This window comes from Trichosurus vulpecula, chromosome 2, assembly GCF_011100635.1.
Source record: "Trichosurus vulpecula isolate mTriVul1 chromosome 2, mTriVul1.pri, whole genome shotgun sequence".
Classification (NCBI taxonomy): domain Eukaryota; kingdom Metazoa; phylum Chordata; class Mammalia; order Diprotodontia; family Phalangeridae; genus Trichosurus; species Trichosurus vulpecula.
In genome coordinates, this window is record NC_050574.1 from 183,220,909 (window position 1) to 183,243,369 (window position 22,461).

At 36.7% G+C, this 22,461-nt stretch overlaps 1 protein-coding gene across 2 annotated transcripts in view; it reads left to right on the plus strand.

Moving 5' to 3' along the window:
* The window catches only part of SGCG (sarcoglycan gamma), a 260,838-nt gene that overhangs the window by 35,678 nt on the left and 202,699 nt on the right, over positions 1–22,461 (plus strand). The window contains exon 2 of one of the 2 annotated variants that reach the window (XM_036742841.1): positions 6,444–6,641. In XM_036742841.1, coding sequence (XP_036598736.1) covers positions 6,447–6,641 — 195 coding nt within the window. In that variant the 5' untranslated portion in view covers positions 6,444–6,446. The remainder of the gene's footprint in view (positions 1–6,443; positions 6,642–22,461) is intronic. The other variant, XM_036742842.1, reaches the window with a different exon arrangement.

Genomic DNA, 22,461 nt, shown 5'->3' on the forward strand with positions numbered 1-22,461 from the left:
CAAGGTCTAATTCTAACTGGTGAAAAAAAGAAATTGGCTATGATGCAGACATCCAAAAATTATGTGTAGATAATCCTATACAAGCATGAATTATTTAAGAAATATATCTTTGCTCTTGTACTCATTTGATTTCTCAACTTGGAGGATGTCTCCACTAGCCATGAGAATTTTCAGACCAGAATTTTTCATAGATATGGATAGTCCATATGCTGTTCAACGTGGCCCTGCCTGAGGATAGGACCCCATCCCTCCACATAGACAGGATGTGAGTCTTCTTGGCAACATCTGTGGTCTTTTAGGTGACAGTGCCCTGTGACCAGCAGATTGGCAGTGGATCAATGGAGGACCAAACACTAGAGATTGTTGGTAGCAAAGAAGTCAGCTTCAGGGAAGTTATTCAGATTCAGCATTGATTCAGAGACTAAAGACAGGTTTTTATGACATAAATATCAGTTCCAAGTTTTAGCATTGGAGTATAAAAAATCTGAAGCAAAGCTTGTTTTATATAGCACAACACTTGAATGCTGGTTGAAAGAAAATACTGAAAGGGTTGTCATTGGTGGTTCAGTGCCATTTAGAAGGAGAACTTTAGGAGAGTGCCTCACTGACCTGTGTTTGACCCTATGCTAGTATTTTTATCAATGATTTGAATAAGAGTGCAGATGATGCATAGCAAATTTGCAGGTGACACAAAGCTAGAAAGGATTCAAAAAGATCTTGACAGGTTAGGACACTGAATCAAATTGAAATTTCATAGGTATAAAGATAAAGGCTTATAGTTTAGTTCCTAAAGTCAAATACAAGATGGGAAAGGCATTGCTAAATAGAAATTTGTCAAAAAATCTGGAGGTTTTAGTGGACTGAAATTCAATGAGTCAACAAATAGTGAGTTATGGTGACCAAAAAAAAAAGGTAAATCCTAGGCTTTGCAAAGAGAGGCCCAGTCTTCTGTGCTAAGACATCAATATCCCAGTTGTACCTTGCCTTGATCAGAGCACATGTGGAATATTCTGTTCATTTTGGGGTACCTCATATTAGGAAGAACATTGATGAGCTGGAATGTATTTAGAAGAGGGTGACCAAGATGGCAAAGGTCATCAAGTTCATGAAATAGAAGAACTGGTGGAAAGAAGTAAGATATTTAGCCTGGAAAAGATAAAATCTAGTGGGGTTAGGGTGGGATGGTTGGGGTATGATAGATGCCTTTAAGTATTTGAAGGTGGAAGAGGGATTAAACTTATTCTACTTGTCCCAGAGTGTATAAATAGAAACAATCTTGGAAATTGCAAAGACACAGATCTAGGATTTATGTAATAAAGAAAATCTTTCTAACAACTACAATGATCTAAAAGTGGATGGGCCACTCGGTGATACAGTAGATAGAGCACCAACCCTGGAGTCAGGAGGATGTGAATTAAAATCCAGCCTCAGACACTTACTAACCATGTGACCCTGGACAAGTTCACTTAACACTGTCTGCCTCCATTTCCTCATCTGTAAAATGAGCTAGAGAAGGAAATGGCAAACCATCTCAGTATCTCTGCCAAGAAAACTACAAAAGGGGTCACACAGAGTTGGACACAAATGAAACAACAAAAATGAACTAGATCACCTCAGAAGGTGGTGGATTCCCCTTCACTTGAGGTTCTTCAAGAAAAGTCTTGAGGTCTGTATCCCAAAGAGATTAAAAAGTGGGGGGAACCTGTTTGTACAAAAATATTTATAGCAGCTCTTTTTGTGGTGGCTAAGAAATGAAAATCAAAGGGGTGCCCATCAATTGGGTGATGGCTGAACAAGTTGTGGTATATAATTGTGATGGAATATTATTGTGCCACAAGAAATGACAACCAGGATGATTTCAGAAAAGCCTGGAAAGTCTTCCATGGGCTGATGAAAAATGAAGTGAGCAGAACCAGGAGAATGTTGTATACAGTAAAACAGCAATATTGCACAATGGGGAACTGTTAATGACTAAGCTATTCTCAGCAATACAATGATCCAAGACAATGCCAAAGGACTAATAATGAAGAATGCTATCTGCCTCCAGAGAAAGAACTGATACTGTCTGAATATAGACTGAAGCATAGTATTTTTCACTTTTGTCTTTCTGTTTCTTTGTTCCCTCCTTCTTTCCTTCCTTTCTTTCTTTTCTTTCTTCCTTTTTTTTCTTCTTTTCTCTCTTTCATTCCAGTCGTCTTATACTAATGACTAATATGGAAATGTTTTACATGATTGCACGTACATGACTTGTAGCAGATTGCCTACCACCTCAGAGAGGGGCAGGGAAGGGAAGAAGGGAGAGAGAGAATTTGGAACCCAAAACTTTTTTAAAAAAACATTTAAAAATTGCTTTAACATGTAATTGGAGAAAAAAATAAATATCAATAATTCTGGAAGGTTACTTGTCAGGTATGATGGGGAGGGGATTCTTGGTCAAGCACAACTTAGACTAAATAGCCTCAGTCGTTTCCAATTCTGGAATAGCAGCATTTTTAAATTAAAGTTTCAGAAAATTATGTGGGTGACACATTGAGCTATAAAGAAATTTCACAAAGTCCTACATCATTGCCCTCTATTTAAGAAGGACTTCTTTTAAACTATCCCTAAAATATAATTATAAATCCTCTCTATAATTGTTTTCAGAGAAGGATATTTCCCACTATGCCTAGTTAATGATTCATTGCCTTTGTAATCACATATTGGCAATGCTGAATCACATTGTCCCTGTTGTGGTGCAGGCTATTTTCAGTGTTTCTTTGAGGAAAAGGGAAATGGTTATTGACACCATGCAATAACTCTTCATCTGATTAACATTGTTAAGCCCCTTAACTGAGAAACTCATTGAAGTGTATCCCTGAAATCCTATATTTTCACATATTCGTTTGTGCACTGGCAGCAGTAATTTTTAGGAAAAGATATAAAATAAAGTCTGGTAAGTAGTCAGAATTTTGGTTATTTCCAAAAACATCAGTGGGGAAGAAAATTAGATACATATTCAGGATGTACATTTTTATGTATTATTTCTAAGCCTTCAGGTTTCCAAACTGCTTATTGTAAATAGAGGGTAATTGCAAGAATGTTACAAAGATTTTTTAAATGAGTTTGAATAAATTCAGCAATTCAACAATGATATAATTTAATTGTGGTTTGCAAAATTGAGTGTGCTGGGTACATTGATCTTATTCCCAGGAGCAAAATCAAAATCTCTGTGAATCCTCTGTGAATTGAATTGTGTGCAATTAAGTTTGTCTTGAGGAAGTCTTAATTGTGGATATTAAATTGGAGAAAAGTGGATCTCATGTCATTTCCAATTCATTCTGCGTCTGGAGTGGAATCACCTAACTAATAAATAGCACATGGATTATTTCCAAACATGTGTTCAATGCATTTTATTCCTTTGCATCAGTGGAGTTGAAACAGATGTTGCCAACTGTTGTTATTGCTAAACAACTTAAGTTGTTCTTATACGGAATTAATTTGAGTTTAATGAATGGTCCAGACTGTCATTTCTCTCTCGGAAAGGGAGGAAATAAAGGCAGACTTGATACTTTAACCTATTGTGCTCTGGGTATTCCTCCACAAAGTTTTTCACTGTTGCCTCCTCATGAAGTGGAGGTGATGCTGGGTTCTTGCAGGCTGTGGCAATAGAATGAAAGTTCTGACAGCATCAACTATGATAGAAATGTTTCGAGAAGTCTTAGTGACAGAGTCTGCTTTCCAAAGACCAGCCCACCTGAGTACAGAGAAACTCCAACTGATAATGGATTAGTCATGGCAACCTATGAAATAAAGAAAAGCACAAAATGACCCTTTCCCACTTCTTCAGCATTAGTGACAGAGCAGGGGTGGGGAAAGGTAGAGAGTGTCAAGAATCACTAGATTGTAAGATTCTCAATAAACTTAATTTAGCTGTTGACACTGTAAGGTTGAGGTCCTTGTCAAGTAACCAAATGAATGAAAAGTGCTATTTCAAAAATTGAATCATATTCATCTTTATTCATATTCATGTTTATACATGAAACCTAAACAAAGGCAGAAGTTGTGGGAAAGATGTCTCCCACGTTCTCCTGGGGAAGTCAAATAAATAAACTGATAAATCCATTGATTTTCTTGTATATCCCAAACCAATAAGAAACATCATTTCCTGGGATAGTTGCTCATCTCATATTATGATATTCTTGATAATCAACCAACAAACATCTAGGCCAAGGTTTCTTAACCCTTTTGTGTCATGAACCCCTTTGGAATCCCATAGACTCCCTTCTCAGAATGATATGTTTAAATGCATATGATAAAGTTTATAACATTACAAAGAAAGTTACCAAATTTTTTTAAAAAACTTCATAGACTCCAACTTAAGAACACCTTGCCCTAGGTACTGGGAGTACAAAAACAAAACAGAAATAGTTTCTCCTCCCAAGGAGTTTAGGTCATACCTAAACATAGATAGACAAACATACACACAAATAAAGATATACAAAATAAATGCAAGGTAAATTTTTTGAGGGGAGAGAATAGTAACAACTGAGAGGATCAAGAAAGGCTTCATGTAAAAGGTACTAATTCTTCCAGTCACCCTCGTTCACAAACTTGGCAGCATCCTGGACTCTTCACTCTAACTCACCCCACATATACAGTCATCAAATGTTGCCATTTCTATCTCCCCGATGTCTCTTGTACACATATATGGTCACCATTTTCACTAATGCCCTCATCCCCTCTTATCTGGATTTCTGCAGAAACCTCCTTCCTAATTAAAGCTCTCTGGCCCAGCCCTTTCCCTCTAACCTATTCTTTTGTTATTGTTCAGTCATTTTCAGTCATATCCAGTTCTTTGTGACCCCATTTGGGGTTTTCTTGGCAAAGATACTGGAGTGGTTTGTCATATGCTTCTCCAGCTCATTTTACAGATGAGGAAACAGAGGCAAACAGGGTTAAGTGACTTGTCCAGGGTAACACAGCTAGTAAATGTCTGAGGCCAGATTTGAACTCAGGAAGATGAGTCTTCATAATGTTCTATTTCCCATTCTGTGCCCTTGCACTGGTTGTACTCTATACCTGGAATGTACCCCCACCTCATCCTAGCCTCTTAGAATCCCTTCTTTCCACCAAAAAATTTGCACAGGATTTTAACTCATGTCTTCCAGAATCCAGGCCCAGCACTCTACTGTATCACCTAGCTGCCTCTATTATTATATTAATTATAAGCACTTTTCTTCCAGACCTGTCTCTGTTTACAGATTTTTACTTCCCTTTGCCATGAGGCAAATATTAATTCACAGTGGCCAACAGCATGGCATAGACACAAGTAACATTAATATTCAACCAATTTTGCTGTATGTCTACATGTCACAGAATACTATAGTTTCTGAAGAATTAAAAATAGGTTATCACTCAGAGGGCAATGGGTGGGCGTGAACGACCTGCAACACATAATAAATAAGAAACTATGAAAACTACTGGGAGAAAAGAATGTCATGGAGGGAATGTATGAATGAAAAAGAAGGTGGGCTGGTTATATAAGTGAGAGATAAATGGTGACTAGTCTTTGTATGGCACTGGCATCCTTATGATGTCAGAAGAAAGTAACAGTGGTGCCTAGCATGTTATTCAGAACTTCTTTAGTGAAATTATGGGAAGACATAGATGAGAGTTCATCAGAATAGGCAGGCATGGAGAGTGTGAATTCTCCCTTGTTGGAAGTAATGTCACCATTGAGATCTCAGATTCATTTGTGCATTCCAGGAAGAAACTACCTTTAAGATATAAATGTGGTTTTTAGAGTTAAGATTTTATATTTTATGTGAAGATTTAAAATGGGATTCAGGTAAAAAAAAACAATAAAAAAGGCCAGTTAGATGCATATTTGCTTTATGCTACCAGTTGCTTATTTCTTCCTATTATATTTGAAAAAAAATCATTAGAATAATTATTTTTAGGGTAGTGTTAAATTTGCTATTGTAGCATCTTCCAAGATAAAGGGATTTGTTTTGTATCTTAGCAAAAACATACCAAGAATTGGATTTAGAATTAAATCTTGGCCCCATCATTTATTGGCTTTGTAAACTTAGTCAAGGGTACATAGAAACATGTCATTTGTTTAATCATTTAATTTTTAGAAATATATGATAACTATAATACCATTTACTATTAACTTATAGTAAAAACCTCATTCTCATACTGAAATAACATTATGATAAATTAAATTCTCTGTTACAGAAATATAAAATTATGTTTATATATATAAATACCATTCTCTATTTACAATAAAAATATTTTTGCATCTGCTAATTATATACCATGGTATGTACTGCTTATCATGTTTCATTGGCCTCTTATCATATATAATTATAACTTGTCAAGTACTTTTCTCTTTAGATATCATGCATTCTGTTTATTGTCTTTATGTTAATAATTAAAGAGAGTTTTTTCTTCTTCTGTAGCAGATGGTACGTGAACAGTACACTACAACAACACAAGGCACAAGCCTAGAGAGGCCAGAAAACCAGTATGTCTACAAAATTGGCATTTATGGCTGGAGGAAGCGCTGCCTCTACCTGTTTGTCCTTCTTCTGCTTATCATCCTAGTTGTGAATTTTGCTCTGACAATTTGGATTCTTAAGGTCATGTGGTTTTCTCCAGTAAGTGTCTTCTTTAATTTCCCATTTCTTTTTCTACTCCTTGTGAAACCTTTATTTTTCCCCTCGACTAGCACTTCACCTGTGTTATATGTATACTAGTATCTGTCTATGTACTGGGTTTGTTCTTTCCCACTTCAGTGAGTACTTTCCATTTCCCCTGGGACTATATGTATAATATTTCTCTTTTGCAGTTTTCATCGCACTATGAATTATGGATTTTTGTATGTTTCTGTTAGTCATTATCTTTTAAAGTAGTAGTTTCTGTGCTGATGGCAATCTTGCTTTTCTAGTTGATTGAAACAGTTGTATTTCAAGGGTATTTCAGCCTTGCCTCTTTACTATGTTTTTTTAATTGGATTTAATTTTTCAGAATTCATTTGCATTTAGATATCACTACCTGCTCACTTTCCTAATTCTAAACTCCAATCAGTGGTTTTCCACAATTCAAGATTTAAAAACTGATTTAGCTAATAAAGTCCCAAAAGTCCAAAGAGAATTCACACAACTTTTTAAGTATTCATATAACTTCCAAGAAGCCTAAATAACTCTATGCTCTATACTCTAAAACTTGTATAATATTTGAATAAAGTAGCAGCTTAAATATAAAATGTTTAAAAGTCGTTAAAAAAGAGTTTTAATGAGAAAACAGAAAAAGGCTTTAAAATATCACAATTAAGGTAATTTGTTACTAGCATATATTCTATGATTTGATAACCAGACAAATGGATTTTTCATAAGAAAGCAAAAATTACCTTTCTCTACTCTTGGCATTCATTAATGTCATTCAGGTTCTAACCTCATATCTTGATCTTAGGAGTAGCAATGTAGATATTAGCTACATGTATATTATATGTAAATATGTTCTCTATGTTAGTATGTAAATAATTTTGAGTTTATAAAATCTTTTCTAAATTTGAGATTAGCTATTATATCAACAGTAGAACTCATGCTGCCCACCTACAGCATTTAATGGAGGAAAATAACACAAGGCCTATTCCTACTATCCTCCCAAATAGTTGCTAACACCAGTAGGAGGAGATTACCTTAACTCAGTCATAAGCAGTTGCTAAATGATGGATTCATTCCTCTTTCCCCAGAGTGGCCCAGAGTATGTCTTGCCATTAATATATTTGAGGAAAAAAGAAATGTCAGCAGAAAGAGGTCTGGTGTTATCTTCTCTCATTAACTGTTGCATTTGAGTAGGGTGCCTCCACCATTGATTTAACAGCTAATCTCAATTTTGGGAAAGACCTCATAACCTTAGATGTTTGATTAATTTTTTCCTGTCCTTGCACTAATGGTAAGAAAAAGAAAAAAGGAACAGTATACAGTATACAGAATATAAGACCCTTAGTAAAACATGGCAACCTGCTATTTTTTTTCTGGCCAAATAAGGTATTGTACTTGATGTCTTTCCATTACAGGTAATGGTTTTGCAGACAGTTTCATTTTTTGGAGGAATCTAATATTTTAAGACCCTAAACTATGATTTAGTTCATGTATTATTATCATTATTATTACTAATAATAATTTTATGCTTCAATATTTTAAGAATAATTGATTTCACTAGGCATTCCTTTCCACCAATGAACATCTTAACTCCTGTGCTAATTGTTAATTCATAGAAGTTCTTTTTCAGTTGTTATGATAATCCAGATGATGAACCTCTCTTAACTTACCTAGACTGGTCCTCAGGCAATAGGCATCTGCCACTAGGTCCACACTCAACACATTCCTAGCATGAATAAGATGTACCAGACCTTGTGGCTCTATTGGCATTTTCTTTGAGAGCCCAGTTTCACCTTAATACCATAATGAGGTATCAAAATGGAACTCTTGTGGTTGGAATAATAATAATCTTTAATGATAACTTACATTACTATAGTTTTTTTCATATTTTATTATTTAATATTTTTAGTTTTCAACATTGGTTTCCACAAGATTTTGAATTACAAATTTTCTCCTCATTTCTACCCTTCCCCCCACTCCAAGATGGCATATATTCTGATTGCCCCATTTCCCAGTCAGCCCTCCCTTCTGTCACCCCACTCCCCTCCCATTTCCCTTTCCCCTCACTTTCTTGTAGGGCAAGATTTATTTCTATACCCCATTGCCTGTATATATTATTTCTCAGTTGCATGCAAAACCAACTTTTTTTTGAGCATCCACTTTTAGAACTTTGAGTTCCAAATTCTCTCCCCTCTTCCCTCCCCACCCACCCTCCCTAAGAAAGAAAGCAATTCTACATAGGCCACACATGTATCAATATGCAAAACATCCACAATAATCATGTTGTGAAAGACTAACTATATTTCTTGCCATCCTATCCCCCTTTATTCAGTTTTCTCCCTTGACCCTGTCCCTTTTAAAAAGTGTTTGATTTTTATTACTTCTTCCCCCATCTGTGCCCCCTTCTATCATCACCCCTTTCTTATTCCCTTCCCCCTACTTTCCTGTGGGGTAAGATACCCAATTGAGTGTGTATTACATTTCTGTAGTTTTTAATGCTTACTTAAGACTTTCCTCACAACAACTTTCCGAGGTAGAAAAGATCAGAGATGTGAAGTCACTTACCCATGGATGCCTATTAAATGAAGGATTGTGCTTTATTTATTAATTTACTTAATTCTTTGTAGTGTTATTGATATCTTTTGTGCATATTCCATGCTCTACCTTAATGAAACTTCCCATGTTAAAAACAAAAACATTGAAGCAAAATCAACAAACATAGGGACAAAATATGTATACTCCCTTAGTCTCATGCTTTCTTTTCTAGAGGAGAGAAGTGTGTTTTAGCGTCATTCCTTAGTGACCACAATTAGTCATTTACATTAGTCAGAATTCATATCCCTTTGATATTATTTTCGTTTAGTACAGTGATTGTATATACTATTCTCCTGGCTCTTCTTACTTTACTGTATATCAATTCATGTATATTTTCCACATTAATTCCTTATCTGTGATTTTTTTTACAGTACCCTAGTATTCTATCACATTCGTTATCACAATTCTTTTCAGCCATTTCCTAAATGGTTCACCAACTTTGTTTCCAGTGTTTTACTACTATGAATAGTGTTGCTATTTTGATATATATGGAGCCTTTCTGTCTTTGACCCCATGTTCAGTATGTAAACAGTAGTAGAATCTCTGGGACAAGGATATCAGCAATTTAATGACCTTTTTATTTCCAAACTGTTTTTTCCAGAATGTTTTGATCAATTCACAGCTCTGTTAGCAGTATATTAGTGAGCCCATCTTCTTGTAGGTCCTCCAAAATTGACTATATTCGTCTTTGGTCACTTTGCCAGTTTGCTAGGTATAATGTGAAACCTTTGATTTAATCTGGATTTTTCTTTTAATTTGGAGCTCTTTCACATGATTCTTTGATAATATCATTTTTTCCTTTGGAAACTGTTAATATTCTTTGGTCACTTATGTATGGGGGCATGGTACTATGTTTTATGAGTTTTTGTCAACTTCCTATAGGTTGAATTGCAAGCTTTTATCAGAAAGATTTGATGAAAAGATTTTTCCCACTCAGTAGTTTCTCTCTTTATTCTAGGTATGTTAGTTTTACTCCTGTAAAAGTTCTTAATTTTACCTAATCAAAATTCTCTATTTTATATTTTACCATCACTACTACCCCTTGTTTGTATAGGAATCTCCCTTATTCATTTCTTGTGCAAGGTACTTCCCGTTGTTGCCTTATAGTTGTTTAGAGATATAATCTTGTTACAGTTTGGTTGTATCAACTTAGAGCTGATTGCAGTAAAAACAATGTAGATCTATACCTAATAGCTGTAAAAACTGTTTTCCATTTTTCCCAGCAGCTACTACATAGGATATTTTTCTCCTTGTAGTTTTTGTTCTTCAGTTTGCTAAGGATCATAGAGGTCTAAAGCTAGAAGAGAGCTAACTATTTAGCCCCTCAAGATAAGTAAATTGAGACCCAGAAATGTGAAATAACTTGGCTCATGTTACTCATATGTTAAACAGAGGAAGGATTTTAATGTGAATGACTTCTTTAATTACAAAAGCAGTGGATTCCCCACCATAGTGAAGTGTTAAAGTGAGGACTTAAACTAAAACCTTCTGAACCCAAATAGGGTACTCTTTCTGTTATGACACATTGTTTATCTTCTGTGGGTCATGAAAGTCAATCAATGCTGAGCACCTACTATGTTCCAGGCACTGTGGTAAACCCTGGGAATACAAAGAAAGGCAAGATACAGCCTCTGCTTGCAAAAAACTCACAGTCTAAGGGGAGAGATACTATACAAACAGCTATACACTATATACAGGATAAATTGGAAAAAAACCAGCAGAGGGAAGGCACTAAAATTAAGGGGGACTGGGAAAGATGAGTTTAGGTGGATTTTAACTGGAACTTAAAGGCAGCCAAGAGGCAGAGATGAGAAAGGAGAACATTCCAGGAATGGGGGGACAGCTAGTAACTGTACCTGGAGTCAAGAGATGAAGGCTCTTAGATAAAGCTTTGCTTTTCTTTGTTAGATTCAGTCATAAACCAATGCACTTCTTGAATACATGTGAGGAAGCACAATAAATGCAAAAATTTTCTAATCATTCTGGCTTTAAAACATGAGGCAGGAAAGTGATGTAGTAGATGGAGCATTGGACCTGGAGTCTGGAAGTCCTGAGTTCCAATACTGCTTCAGACACTTAATGCCTGTGACCCTGGACAAGTCACTTGACCTCTGTCTGCCTCAGCTCTCTCATCTGTAAAATGAGGATAATAATACTACTTACCTTTCAGCGTTGTTATAAGGATCAAATGAAATGACAATTGTCAAGCTCTTTGCCAATGTTAAAGCATTATATAAATGGTGGTTATTACTATTATTATTTTTACTACACACTAAAGATTAAAATTAAAAAAAGTTTCAAGATAGGCTTTTTCATGAACTCTGATTTTTGGCCCCACTACAACCTGGCTTGCCTATTTGCAGTGTGGCCACTGGGCAATTCCAAGTTTCAGCAAGATAAATGGGTGTAGCTGAGGCTACTCTCTCTGGAGCCCAAAGCAACACTGTCAGCCTTTACCTGGTGATCTATCATGATTTCTCCCATTGTCTTAATCACAATGTAATTTAATGATTTACTTAGAAAATGGGAAGAAGGATCAGGAAAACATTCAAAATTATAGCGCAGGAGACAATAACAGAGTATTTGAGAACACAATGAGAAGTAGAAAAAATCAATGAATATAGAAATATTTTTTAAAAAGTAGTATATGGGGCTGTATAAAGTTCTGACACTGTAGAAATAGGGACAAGTTGAACTCCAAGAAAAAAAAAAACTATACATTTTTCAATTTATATGTTTATATATATACACACACATATGTATATGTATAATATATTCTGTGTGCCCTGCCTAGTTTGACATTTAGACAGTGAATTGGAATAATAATAAATGATGACAATAATAATAACTAGCATTTATATAGTGCTTTAAGGTTTGTAAAGAACAGTTACAAGTATCATCTATCTTTATCCTCACAATATGTAGGTACTTCTTACAGATTCCCATTTCAGGTTCCTGCTTACAGATAAGGAAATTGAGGCAGACAGAGGTTAAATGACTTTCCCAGGGTCACATAGCTAGCAAGTATGCAAGGCCAGATTTGAACTCATGTCTTCCTAAGTATATGACATTTTCCTCAGTGGAAACAAAACACTTCAAGATAAATTTTAGTTTGAGTTCTAATAGCTTTCCCTGAAATTACTTCTATTTCATATTTGTGGCATGTTAAGATGGAATACATATCCTTTCAAAATTGATTAGTAGTAATCAATGTTTAAATCCTCTACTAAAGTCCCATTTTGAAGCCCCAAGATGATGTGGCAAAGACTTTGGATTTTTGAGTCATAATGTCAGTTGAGCACTAGGTTCAGCAAGTCCTAGCAAATTAGAAGGGCTTTAAATATGAGGCCCTGGAGGTTAGACATTTCACGTTTGTCCCTGTGTACTATCAAAACTAAGTTCAGAGATGCTAATCCCCATGTTGGCTGCATGGTGATGGACTATTTGGCCATGGCCACTCTCAAATATCATCTACTAAGTTTCAAAGGGGTTGTGATCTATACTGATGGGAGGGGAAAGGACATGGCAGCATCATAAGCAAAATTATAGATCCTTCAAGTACAGAAGAGGAAAATACATTTTGTTGCAGTTTCATGCCTGTAGCTTTAGTGAGATTAGATCAAAAGAATAAACTTCATAAACCCCCTGAAGTTAAATTTGTTCAAGCAGTTTTATTTTAAACAAAGCTATAAATAAACAAAGCAATATACCAATATTTAAGATTAAAATCTAAAGTTGATTGTTCTAGATAACATTATGTTGCCCAGAAATTTATTTATGTGGCAATGTGTTCAAAGGCCCCAGATAATTTTACATTTTTTAAAAGTAGTCACAAGCTCTGAGCAAGATCAAAGGAATTAAGATTGAGTTGAATCAATCAACCAACAAGCATTTCTTAAACACCTACAGTGTGCTAGGGACATATAAAATTAATCAACCCTTACTCTCAAGGAGATGTGATAACATATACATATCTAAGAATATAGAGAATGAATACAAAGAGAGAGGAAACTAGCACTTGAAGGAAAGGCTTTGTATGGAAGGTAGTGCTTGAGCACTGCCTTAAAGGAAGTGGGAGACTTTGAGACAGGAAGACCTGGTGTCAAATCCTACCTCTTCCACTTACCAGCTATACAACATTAGACAAATCACTTATTCTCTCTGGACCTCAATGTACTCATCTTTAATGGGGGTAGACTTGATGTCTTCTGAGCCCTCTTCCATCTCTAAATCTGTGATCCTATGGAGTTAGGAGGAAATACATTCCATTTCCATTGCAAAGGAAGAGAGTTGAGAGAGAGATAGACCTGGAGCATTTTCATGGATCATCCCCCAGCCTAGAATGCCCTCTTTCATCTCTGCTTCCTAGGCTTCTTTAAGTCTCAGCTAAAGTCACATTTTTCTGTAAGAAGCCTTTCCCAGTTCTCCTTAATCCTAGTACCTTCATCCTGCTAATGATCACCAATTTATCCTGTATTTTGTTTGTACAGGGTTATTTGCCTCTTATCTCCTCCATTAGACCATGCATTCCTCAAGAGCAAGGACTATTGTTGTTTTGCCTAAGTCAGGCATTTAGCATAATGCTTGGGACATAATAGGGACTTACTAAATGCTAGTTGTTTATGTGTAAAAAGTAGCAAAAAAGGCCAGTTTGACAAGATCATAGAGCATGAGAAGGGAAGAAATATATAATAAGGCTAGAAAGGTAAAGTAGAGCCAGGCTTTAAATCCCAATAAGAGGAATTCTTTTTTTTTTTCTCCTAGAAGGTATAGGAAATCCCCTAGAGTTTATTGAATAGGGGAGTGATATGGACAGTCAGTCAAAAAAGCAGGAACTATGCTTAGCCCTAGGGATACAAAGAAAGGTAAAAATGGTCCCTGTATTTATGGAGCTTACGTTCTATTGGAGGAGATAACATGTAAATAACCAGGTACATATAAGATATCTATAAGGTATAAATCTCAGAAATCTCAAAGTAAATCTCAGAGAGTAAGGAAAATCAAAAATCACTTTGGCAGCTACATGGAGGATGTTTTAGAATGTGGAGACCCAAGGTGGAGAGACCAATTGGATTGCCTGTGTAATAATTTCATAGAAACAGAGCTACAAATGACCTGAAAGATCCTCTAGTCCATCCTCCTTTCTAATTTTTTAAAAATTTCAATTAAATGTTTTATTTATAGTATTGCCAATATGATCACCTTAATTTGCTAATAGCCATTTGTGTAAAATTAATGTCATTTTATATAACCTTTTTCCCACCAATAACATTGCCCTTGCCCTCATATAGAAGGGCTATTTTATAATAGATATGTATAATCAAGAAAAACAAATCATATTTGAAAATATGTCTGTTTCTGTATCTCAAGTCCATCATTAATCCACCTTGTTTCTTCACATTCTGATACATCCTCTGTGTGTGTAATTCATCACTTCTCTACCAAGGAATGGAAGGTGGGATTCACTCAAATGCTTTTGAAGTCATGATTGGACACTACTTTGGTCATAGAGAGGGGGAAGGGCCACTTTAGAGCTGATTCCCTTCATGTTATTGCTTTGGCCATCAAGTAAATTATTCTCCTGATTCTGCTAAGTTCATTCTGCATCATTTGTTATGTCTCTTTGTATTTCTGTGAATCCATCATATTCTTCATTTCTTATGGCAGAATAAATTCCATTATGTTCAAATGCTGCTCTTTTTTCAGGCATTCCTCAATTATGCGGAAATGGATATTTGGGAAAGTGAAGTGACTTACCCAAGAATATGTACTTAATGAAATAGGAAAGTCAGAATTTAAACCTGACTAAGGGGCCTCTGACTCTAGACACCTAACTTTCCCACAGCACTGCCCACCCCCTTGAAGACAACTTTAAATCCTTTCATTTGGGAGGGAATCGGAAATTGGCTGTGGAGGAGAGGTCTCCACTTAAGTCCTTCACTTAGAATGAAAACAAAAAGCCCTAGCAATCTCGCTCTTGGGGAATTTCTTGAGATAAAAGATAAACAACAGTAATAATGTGCATGGAAAGAGCAATGTTGTAGAATCAGGCAACATGAGTCTCATTATTCACGTATGAAGTAAGTAAATTGAGCAAATAGCTCAACTTCTTTGGGTCCTCATTATAGTTTTCTCATCTATAAAATAAGGTGGTAAATTACAATGTAAATATCAGGTTGTGTGGTTGTGGTTGGTCCTTCATTCTTGAGGCTTGTGACATCAGGAAGATGATGACATGACTTGAAATTGAATTGGATTTGAGTGATGGAGGGCTGTGTACAGTCACCAGCCTCACTTTGTCTTCCAGAGCCATCTGGGTCCAGTGGATAGATATAGATCAGGACAACTAGAGATGGTCCCATGTAAATATCAGGTATTTTTACAAGGCTCTAGGATCATGTAGCCAATTATGAAAGCAAGGTGGATATACTGAATGGCATTTAAGGTCCCCTTTTATAGCTGCAAGTCTACAGTTCCATGAAGAGATGTTAAAAAAATCTCGGTGTAAATGAAATAGCAAGTATAGGTTGGCCACATAATATCTTGAGTGAGAATTTCTTCTTTTTAGATTTTTCCAGTGGATATTTCATGCCGTCCTGTAGTCAGTTATTTGAGTGTCTATCCATCTCCACAAACAGAAAGTTCATTAGATCTGAACTATATGCTTCTCAAGGGATGGCCCCCTGAATGGGGGTCACCTCACTCTAAGTGAGTGCATGAAAATGCCTTAGCCTAAAAGCGCCAGGGTCTCCCACTGCATCCTGGGCCATCTCCAGCCATCCTGGTCACTGGATCAAGATGGCTCTGGAAAAGAAAGTGAGGCTGGTGACCTTGCACAGCTCTCCCTCATTCAAATCAAAGTCATATCATCATTTCCCTGATTTCATGGTCCTCTTCAAAAATGAAGGACAAACACAATATCCTTCACATATATCATGTATGATTACAACATACTCTTCTGGAGACTTTTCTTGGTCAGGATTAATAATTCTGAAAAAAAGCTTGCTGAATTATATGAAGTCCAACACAGTTCATGGGCTATAATATTCAACATACTCGGTCAGCATTGGTATTCTTTGAGTTATGACAATTTTCATTTTGAGTGTATTATCAATTAAAATGCTTACAGCAATCTTTTCAGATAACTTTTAACATATTCCACAAAAGTAAAATATTTCTTTTGTTGTTGTTGTTGGATCATTTATTTATTTATTTATTTAATATTTTTAGTTTTCAGCATTGGTTTCCACAAGATTTTGAGTTACAAATTTTCTCCCCATTTATACCCTCCCCACTCCAACATGGCATATGTTCTGGTTGCCCCATTCCCCAGTCAGCCCTCCCTTCTGTCACCCCACTCCCCTCCCATCCCCTTTTCCATTACTTTCTTGTAGGGCAAGATAGATTTCTATGCCCCATTGCCTGTATATCTTATGTCCTAGTTGCATGCAAAAACTTTTTTTTGTTGTTGTTTTGAATGTCTGTTTTTAAAACTTTGAGTTCCAAATTCTCTCCCCTCTTCCCTCCCCACCCACCCTCCCTAAGAAGGCAAGCAATTCCACATAGGCCACATGCGTATCATTATGTATTCCACAATACTGATGTTGTGAAACACTAACTATATTTTGCTCCTTCCTGTTCTATCCCCTTTTATCAATTTTTCTCCCTTGACCCTGAACCTTTTCGAAAATGTTTGTTTTTGATTATCTCCTCCCCCATCTGCCCTGTCTTCTATTGTTTCCCCATTTTGTCTCCTTCCTCCTTCTTTCCTGTGGGGCAAGATACCCAACTGAGTGTGTATGGTATTCCCTCCTCATGTGAATTCCGATGAGAGCAAGATTCACTCATTCCCCCTCACCTGCCCCCTCTTCCCTTCTTACAGAACTGCTTTTTCTTGCCACTTTTATGTGATATAATTTACTCCATTCTATCTCTCCCTTTCTCCCTCTCTCAATATATTCCTCTCTCATCCTTTAATTTGATTTTATCTTTTTAGATATCATCCCTTCATATTCAACTCACCCTGTGAACTCTGTCTCTCTATATATGTATATTCCCTTCAGCTACCCTAATACTGAGGTCTCATGAGTTATACACATCATCTTTCCATCTAGGAATGCAAACAAAACAGTTCAACTTCAGTAAGTCCCTTATGATTTCTCTTTCTTGTTTGCCTTTTCGTGCTTCTCTTGATTCTTGTGTTTGAAAGTCAAATTTTCTATTCAGCTCTGGTCTTTTCACTGAGAAAGCTTGAAAGTCCTCTATTTTATTGAAAGTCCATGTTATGCCTTGGAGCATGATACTCAGTTTTGCTGAATGGCTGTATGTTTTGGTCTTCTTTGTCACCAAAGAAAGATTCCAAAGTCCGAGACTGAATCTGAGTTTGTTTTCGCTGCCTGGGCATGTCCCCAGCCAACTTACTTGACCCTTGAGTTTTTCGTCGGGGTATGACTGCTTGTAGAGCAAAGAGTACTTTGTTCCAAGCTTGAGGGGATGCACCATTGATTTCAGAGCTATTTCTATATAGCCAACTCTGCCACAGCAGCACTCCTCCTTCCCCCAAGAACCACCAACCCATACCTGATGCAAATCTTAAGCAGGCTCTGCACTCCTGCTCTGATCTGCCACTTAATTCCTCCCAACAGGTGGGCCTGGGGCTGGAAGTAACTGCAGCTGTAGTTCTGTAGCTGCACCACCCCCACTGCCCCTAGGGCTGTGGCTGAACTGAGAACTCTGTCCCCCGCAGCTTTTCCCCCTAACCTTCTCTGTTGTCTTTGGTGTTTGTGGGTTGAGAAGTCTGGTAACTGCCACAGCTCACTGATTGAGGGCACTAGGGCCTGTTCCACCCTGCTGCTGGTCTGGTATGTCCTGCTGCTGCCCACGCTGGGATCCGCTCTCCAACCCCAGCTCTGTGTGCAATAGACCTCATCCAGCGACCATCCAGGCTGTCCTGGGCTGAATCCCTGCTTTCCTCTGCTATTTTGTGGGTTCTGCAGTTCTAGAATTTGTTCAGAGCCATTTTATAGGTTTTTGGAGGGACCTGGTAGGGAGCTCACACAAGTCCCTGCTTTCCAGCCACCATCTTGGTTCCGCCCCCCCCCCCCAATCTAATTTTTAAGGTAGTATTTTCTTCAGTGATCTTTTGGACCTCCTTTTCCATTTGGCTCATTCTGCCTTTCAAGGCATTCTTCTCCTTGGCTTTTTGGAGCTCTTTTGCCATATGAATTAGTCTATTTTAAGGTGTTATTTTCTTCAGTATTTTTTTGGGTCTCCCTAAGCAACTCATTGACTTGTTTTTCATCATTTTCTCACATCACTGCCATTTCTCTTCCCAATTTTTCCTCTACTTCTCTAACTTGCTTTTCCAAATCCTTTTTGAGCTCTTCCATGGCCTGAGACAAGTTCATGTTTTTCTTGGAGCCTTTTGATGTAGGCTCTTTGACTTTGTTGACTTCTTCTAGTTGTATGTTTTGGTCTTCTTTGTCACCAAAGAAAGATTCCAGAGTCTGAGACTGAATCTGAGTGTGTTTTCACTGCCTGGCCATGTTCCCAGTCAACTTACTTGACCCCTGAGTTTTTCATTGCAGTATGACTGCTTGTAGAGTATAGAGTACTTTGTCCCAAGCTTGAGGGGCTGCGCTGTTGTTTTCAGAGCTACTTCTACACAGCAAGCTCTGCCACACCAGCACTATTCCTCCCCCAAGAACCACCAACCCAGACCATGACTCAGATCTGAGCAGGCTCTGCACTCCGGCTCAGATCTGCCACTTAATTCCTCCCACCAGGTGGGCCTGCGGCTGGAAGCAGCTGGAACTGTAGTTTTATAGCTGCATCACCTCTGCTGCCCCATGGAGCAGTGGCCCAACCAGGAACTCCTTTCACTCTGTCCCTGCAGCTTTTCCCACTAACTTTCTCTTTTGTCTTTGGTGTTTGTGGGTTGAGAAGTCTGGTAACTGCTACAGCTCACTGATTCAGGGCACTAGGGCCTGTTCTGCCCAGCTCCTGGTCTGGTTGATCCACACGGCCCACGCTGGGCTCTGCTCCACTCCGCTCCCAGATCCATATGATAGACCTTATCCCACGATCATCCAGGCTGTCCTGGGCTGGAGCCCTGCTTCCCTCTGCTATTCTGTGGGTTCTGCAGTTGTAGAATTTGTTCAGAGTCATTTTTTATAGGTGTTTGGAGGAACCTGGATGGGAGCTCATGCATGGACCTGCTTTCCAGCCACCATGTAAAACCTAAAATATTTCTAAGGCATACTATGGGGAAAAATAAGATATTTACACTTCATTTATTAGTATAAGAAATAAAAAATAGTTTTACAGATACATTTATGACAAAACCTGTCATCATATTGTTAACCAAACAAGAATGTTTCCTTTTAGAAATTATTTTATTAAATGACATGGAGGATATTATTCTTTCTTGAATATGAATATTGAAGTTTCTCATAAGTATAATACTGATACTTTCAGTAGTTGGAAAATATCTTTAATAATTACAACTTCACAAGCTGGTGATAATTCACTAGTGTTTCATTATGATACAATTATCACTTTAGTTCATTCCAAATCCTCAGGATCTTTGAAGAAATTGGGATACATTTTTTTGTTCAGTCATTCTAGTTGTATCTGACTTTTGTCACCCTATTTGGGGTTTTCTTGGCAAAGATACGAGTGTGGTTTGCCTTTTCCTTCTCCAGCTCATTTTACAAATAAGGAAACTGAGACAAACAGAATTAAGTGATTTGCCCAGGGTCACACAGCTAGTAAATGTCTAATGATATATTTGAACTCAGGTCTTCCTCACTCCAGGTTTGGCACTCTATCCACTGCATTCTATCCGGCTGCCCTAGGATACATTTTATTATATTGTTTATTGTTTCAAATTATATTTAAATATTGCCATTTTATTATTATATGATAATATTTATATTTCAAATATTTAAAATTATTTCAAATACCATTATAATCTAATGGATATTAGAATCCATGAAAATGTAGAACATTTTCAGCTACCACTGAAGGTTCTACATGGTCCAACCCCAGCTTTAACTTTCTAATTTCTCTCACTCTTTCTGATTGAAATGCCTCTGCTCTAGCCAAACTTTTTTACTCTATATGCCCCAAGTTCACCTTTAACTTTCCCACATCTATACTTTTGCTTATGCCTTTTTCCTCACCCACAATGCTCAACTGGATTTTGAGATCCTTGATAGGAGAAATCGGTTCTTATATTTCTTTACATCTTTACACTGTATGCATAGCAATGCATAGCATTTTGCGCATAGATTAAGATGAATAAATACCTGTTTGATTTTTTTAGTTGCATCAGACAGTGATGAGGCCTCAAAGTAGGACTTTAGTGAAGATGACTCACACATGTATTAATAGGAAACACCCAAAAATGAATGTTTGGTATGTTGCAGAGAAAAAATCTTGGCTGAACTTAACTTTTTATTTGAATAGTTACTTTTGATCCCAGTTTCCCTCTTTAAGGGGAAAATAACAATCAAAAGATAATGTGGATGTCGTTCTTAGTCTTAAAACTGATGGGGAATAAACTATATTTATACTAACAGAAAAAATGTTTAAAAACATAAGACAGTGGTATAATGAAAAACATATTGGATTTGGATTGAGAAGACACTTGGTTTCAAATATTGCTTCTGATATCTCCTATTTATGTTCTTAGCACATAGTAGGTACTTCAATAAATGCTATTTGACTGACTAGATAAAGGTATTTAGGCCCTCTTATTCTAGTTTCTCATCTGTGAAATGGGAATAATGTTGTTTTTAGCAGGTATTTTGTAGAGTTGTGAGAATAAAATGAAATAATATATATAAAACATTGTAACTTGAGTATGCCATGTAAAATGTCAGTTACATTTATTTGATTAGACTTGGCTAGTCTATTTGACTAATTATTGAATCCTTTCTGCTTGTAAGAACCTATGAGTAAAGTACTATGTGATTTTTCAGAAGTAGTTAATCATGTTTATGTGAAGTATCTTGATTTAATTCTAGCCCTGGAGATGTTGACATTTTTAAGCTATGGCACATTTTAAATTTGGTAAGTCAGACTACCAATGCTTAGTTGTGTATATGAGGCATCATGGAAAGTTGTGTGAGCAGTCGAAGATATGGTTTAATTAGCCTGCATTCTAAAGGAGATAGATTGTTAATCACCAATAAATACCTAGCAGTCAAAGTGATTCTTCAGATATCCATCCATCAGATATTTATTGAGCATTTCTTTTGTGATTTTACTATGCTAGGGTATGTGATGTTTTTCAACATTGAAATAGCATCACATTTCTGTGGCATGACTCCAAGGGTCCATAAGGTCTCTTCCTGAAGGACAGATAGTTGCTACCAGAATAGGTTTAATGGCACATTTGAAGTTAACAAAGGCAAGACAATCATGCCTTTCTTCATCATGTATATCTGAAAGAAACAAAAAGTTATTTCATACAATCCAAGAGATTAAAGTTTTAAAATAGAATAAAAATATTTTTACTGTATCCTTCTTCCTACTCCTGTCAATTTGCTACCAGTCTTCACAGATATTTCCTTTCCAGTGAAGGGCCATTGGTCAAGTCAACCTGAAATCAACCACATATCAAGTGGAGAGTTGTGCCTACCTCCAGTGCCTTAATAAATCCTAAATATACCATCACATTATGTTCAGAACCCAACACAAATATGCTTTTCTGTGTAAAATTTAAGAGAAAATGATTTATTGCAGTAATAGATAGAGCCGATCTGCAAAGGCTTCCTAAAGAAGGTAAAACATTTTTAGAAGCAAGGGAAGGGATTGAATCGACCAGAGAAGTGGTCTTCTAGGAAAGAGTAATAGTATAGTTGAAATGATGAATAGTTTCTAATTAGAGCAGAGATCATAAGCTGAAGTTTAAAGAGAGAGGTCAGTTAGATAAGAGATGAGGGAGAAGGACAAAATTTTGTGGATAGCTGTAAAGTCTAAGGGAAAGATTAGTTTTCTGTGAGAAGGAATTGGAAAATTTTTAAATGCTTAAATAAAAGAAATTATGTAATACATTTATGATTAGGGCAGATATATTTTGCTTCAATTCATTGACTGGATCAGAGGGAGCCTAGAAGAAGGAAAGCCAATTACAAGGCTATTTCTGTAGACTGTACATATAGAAACTGTAGAAGAGACATAGTTTACAGAAAATAATGTAGCTGAAAAA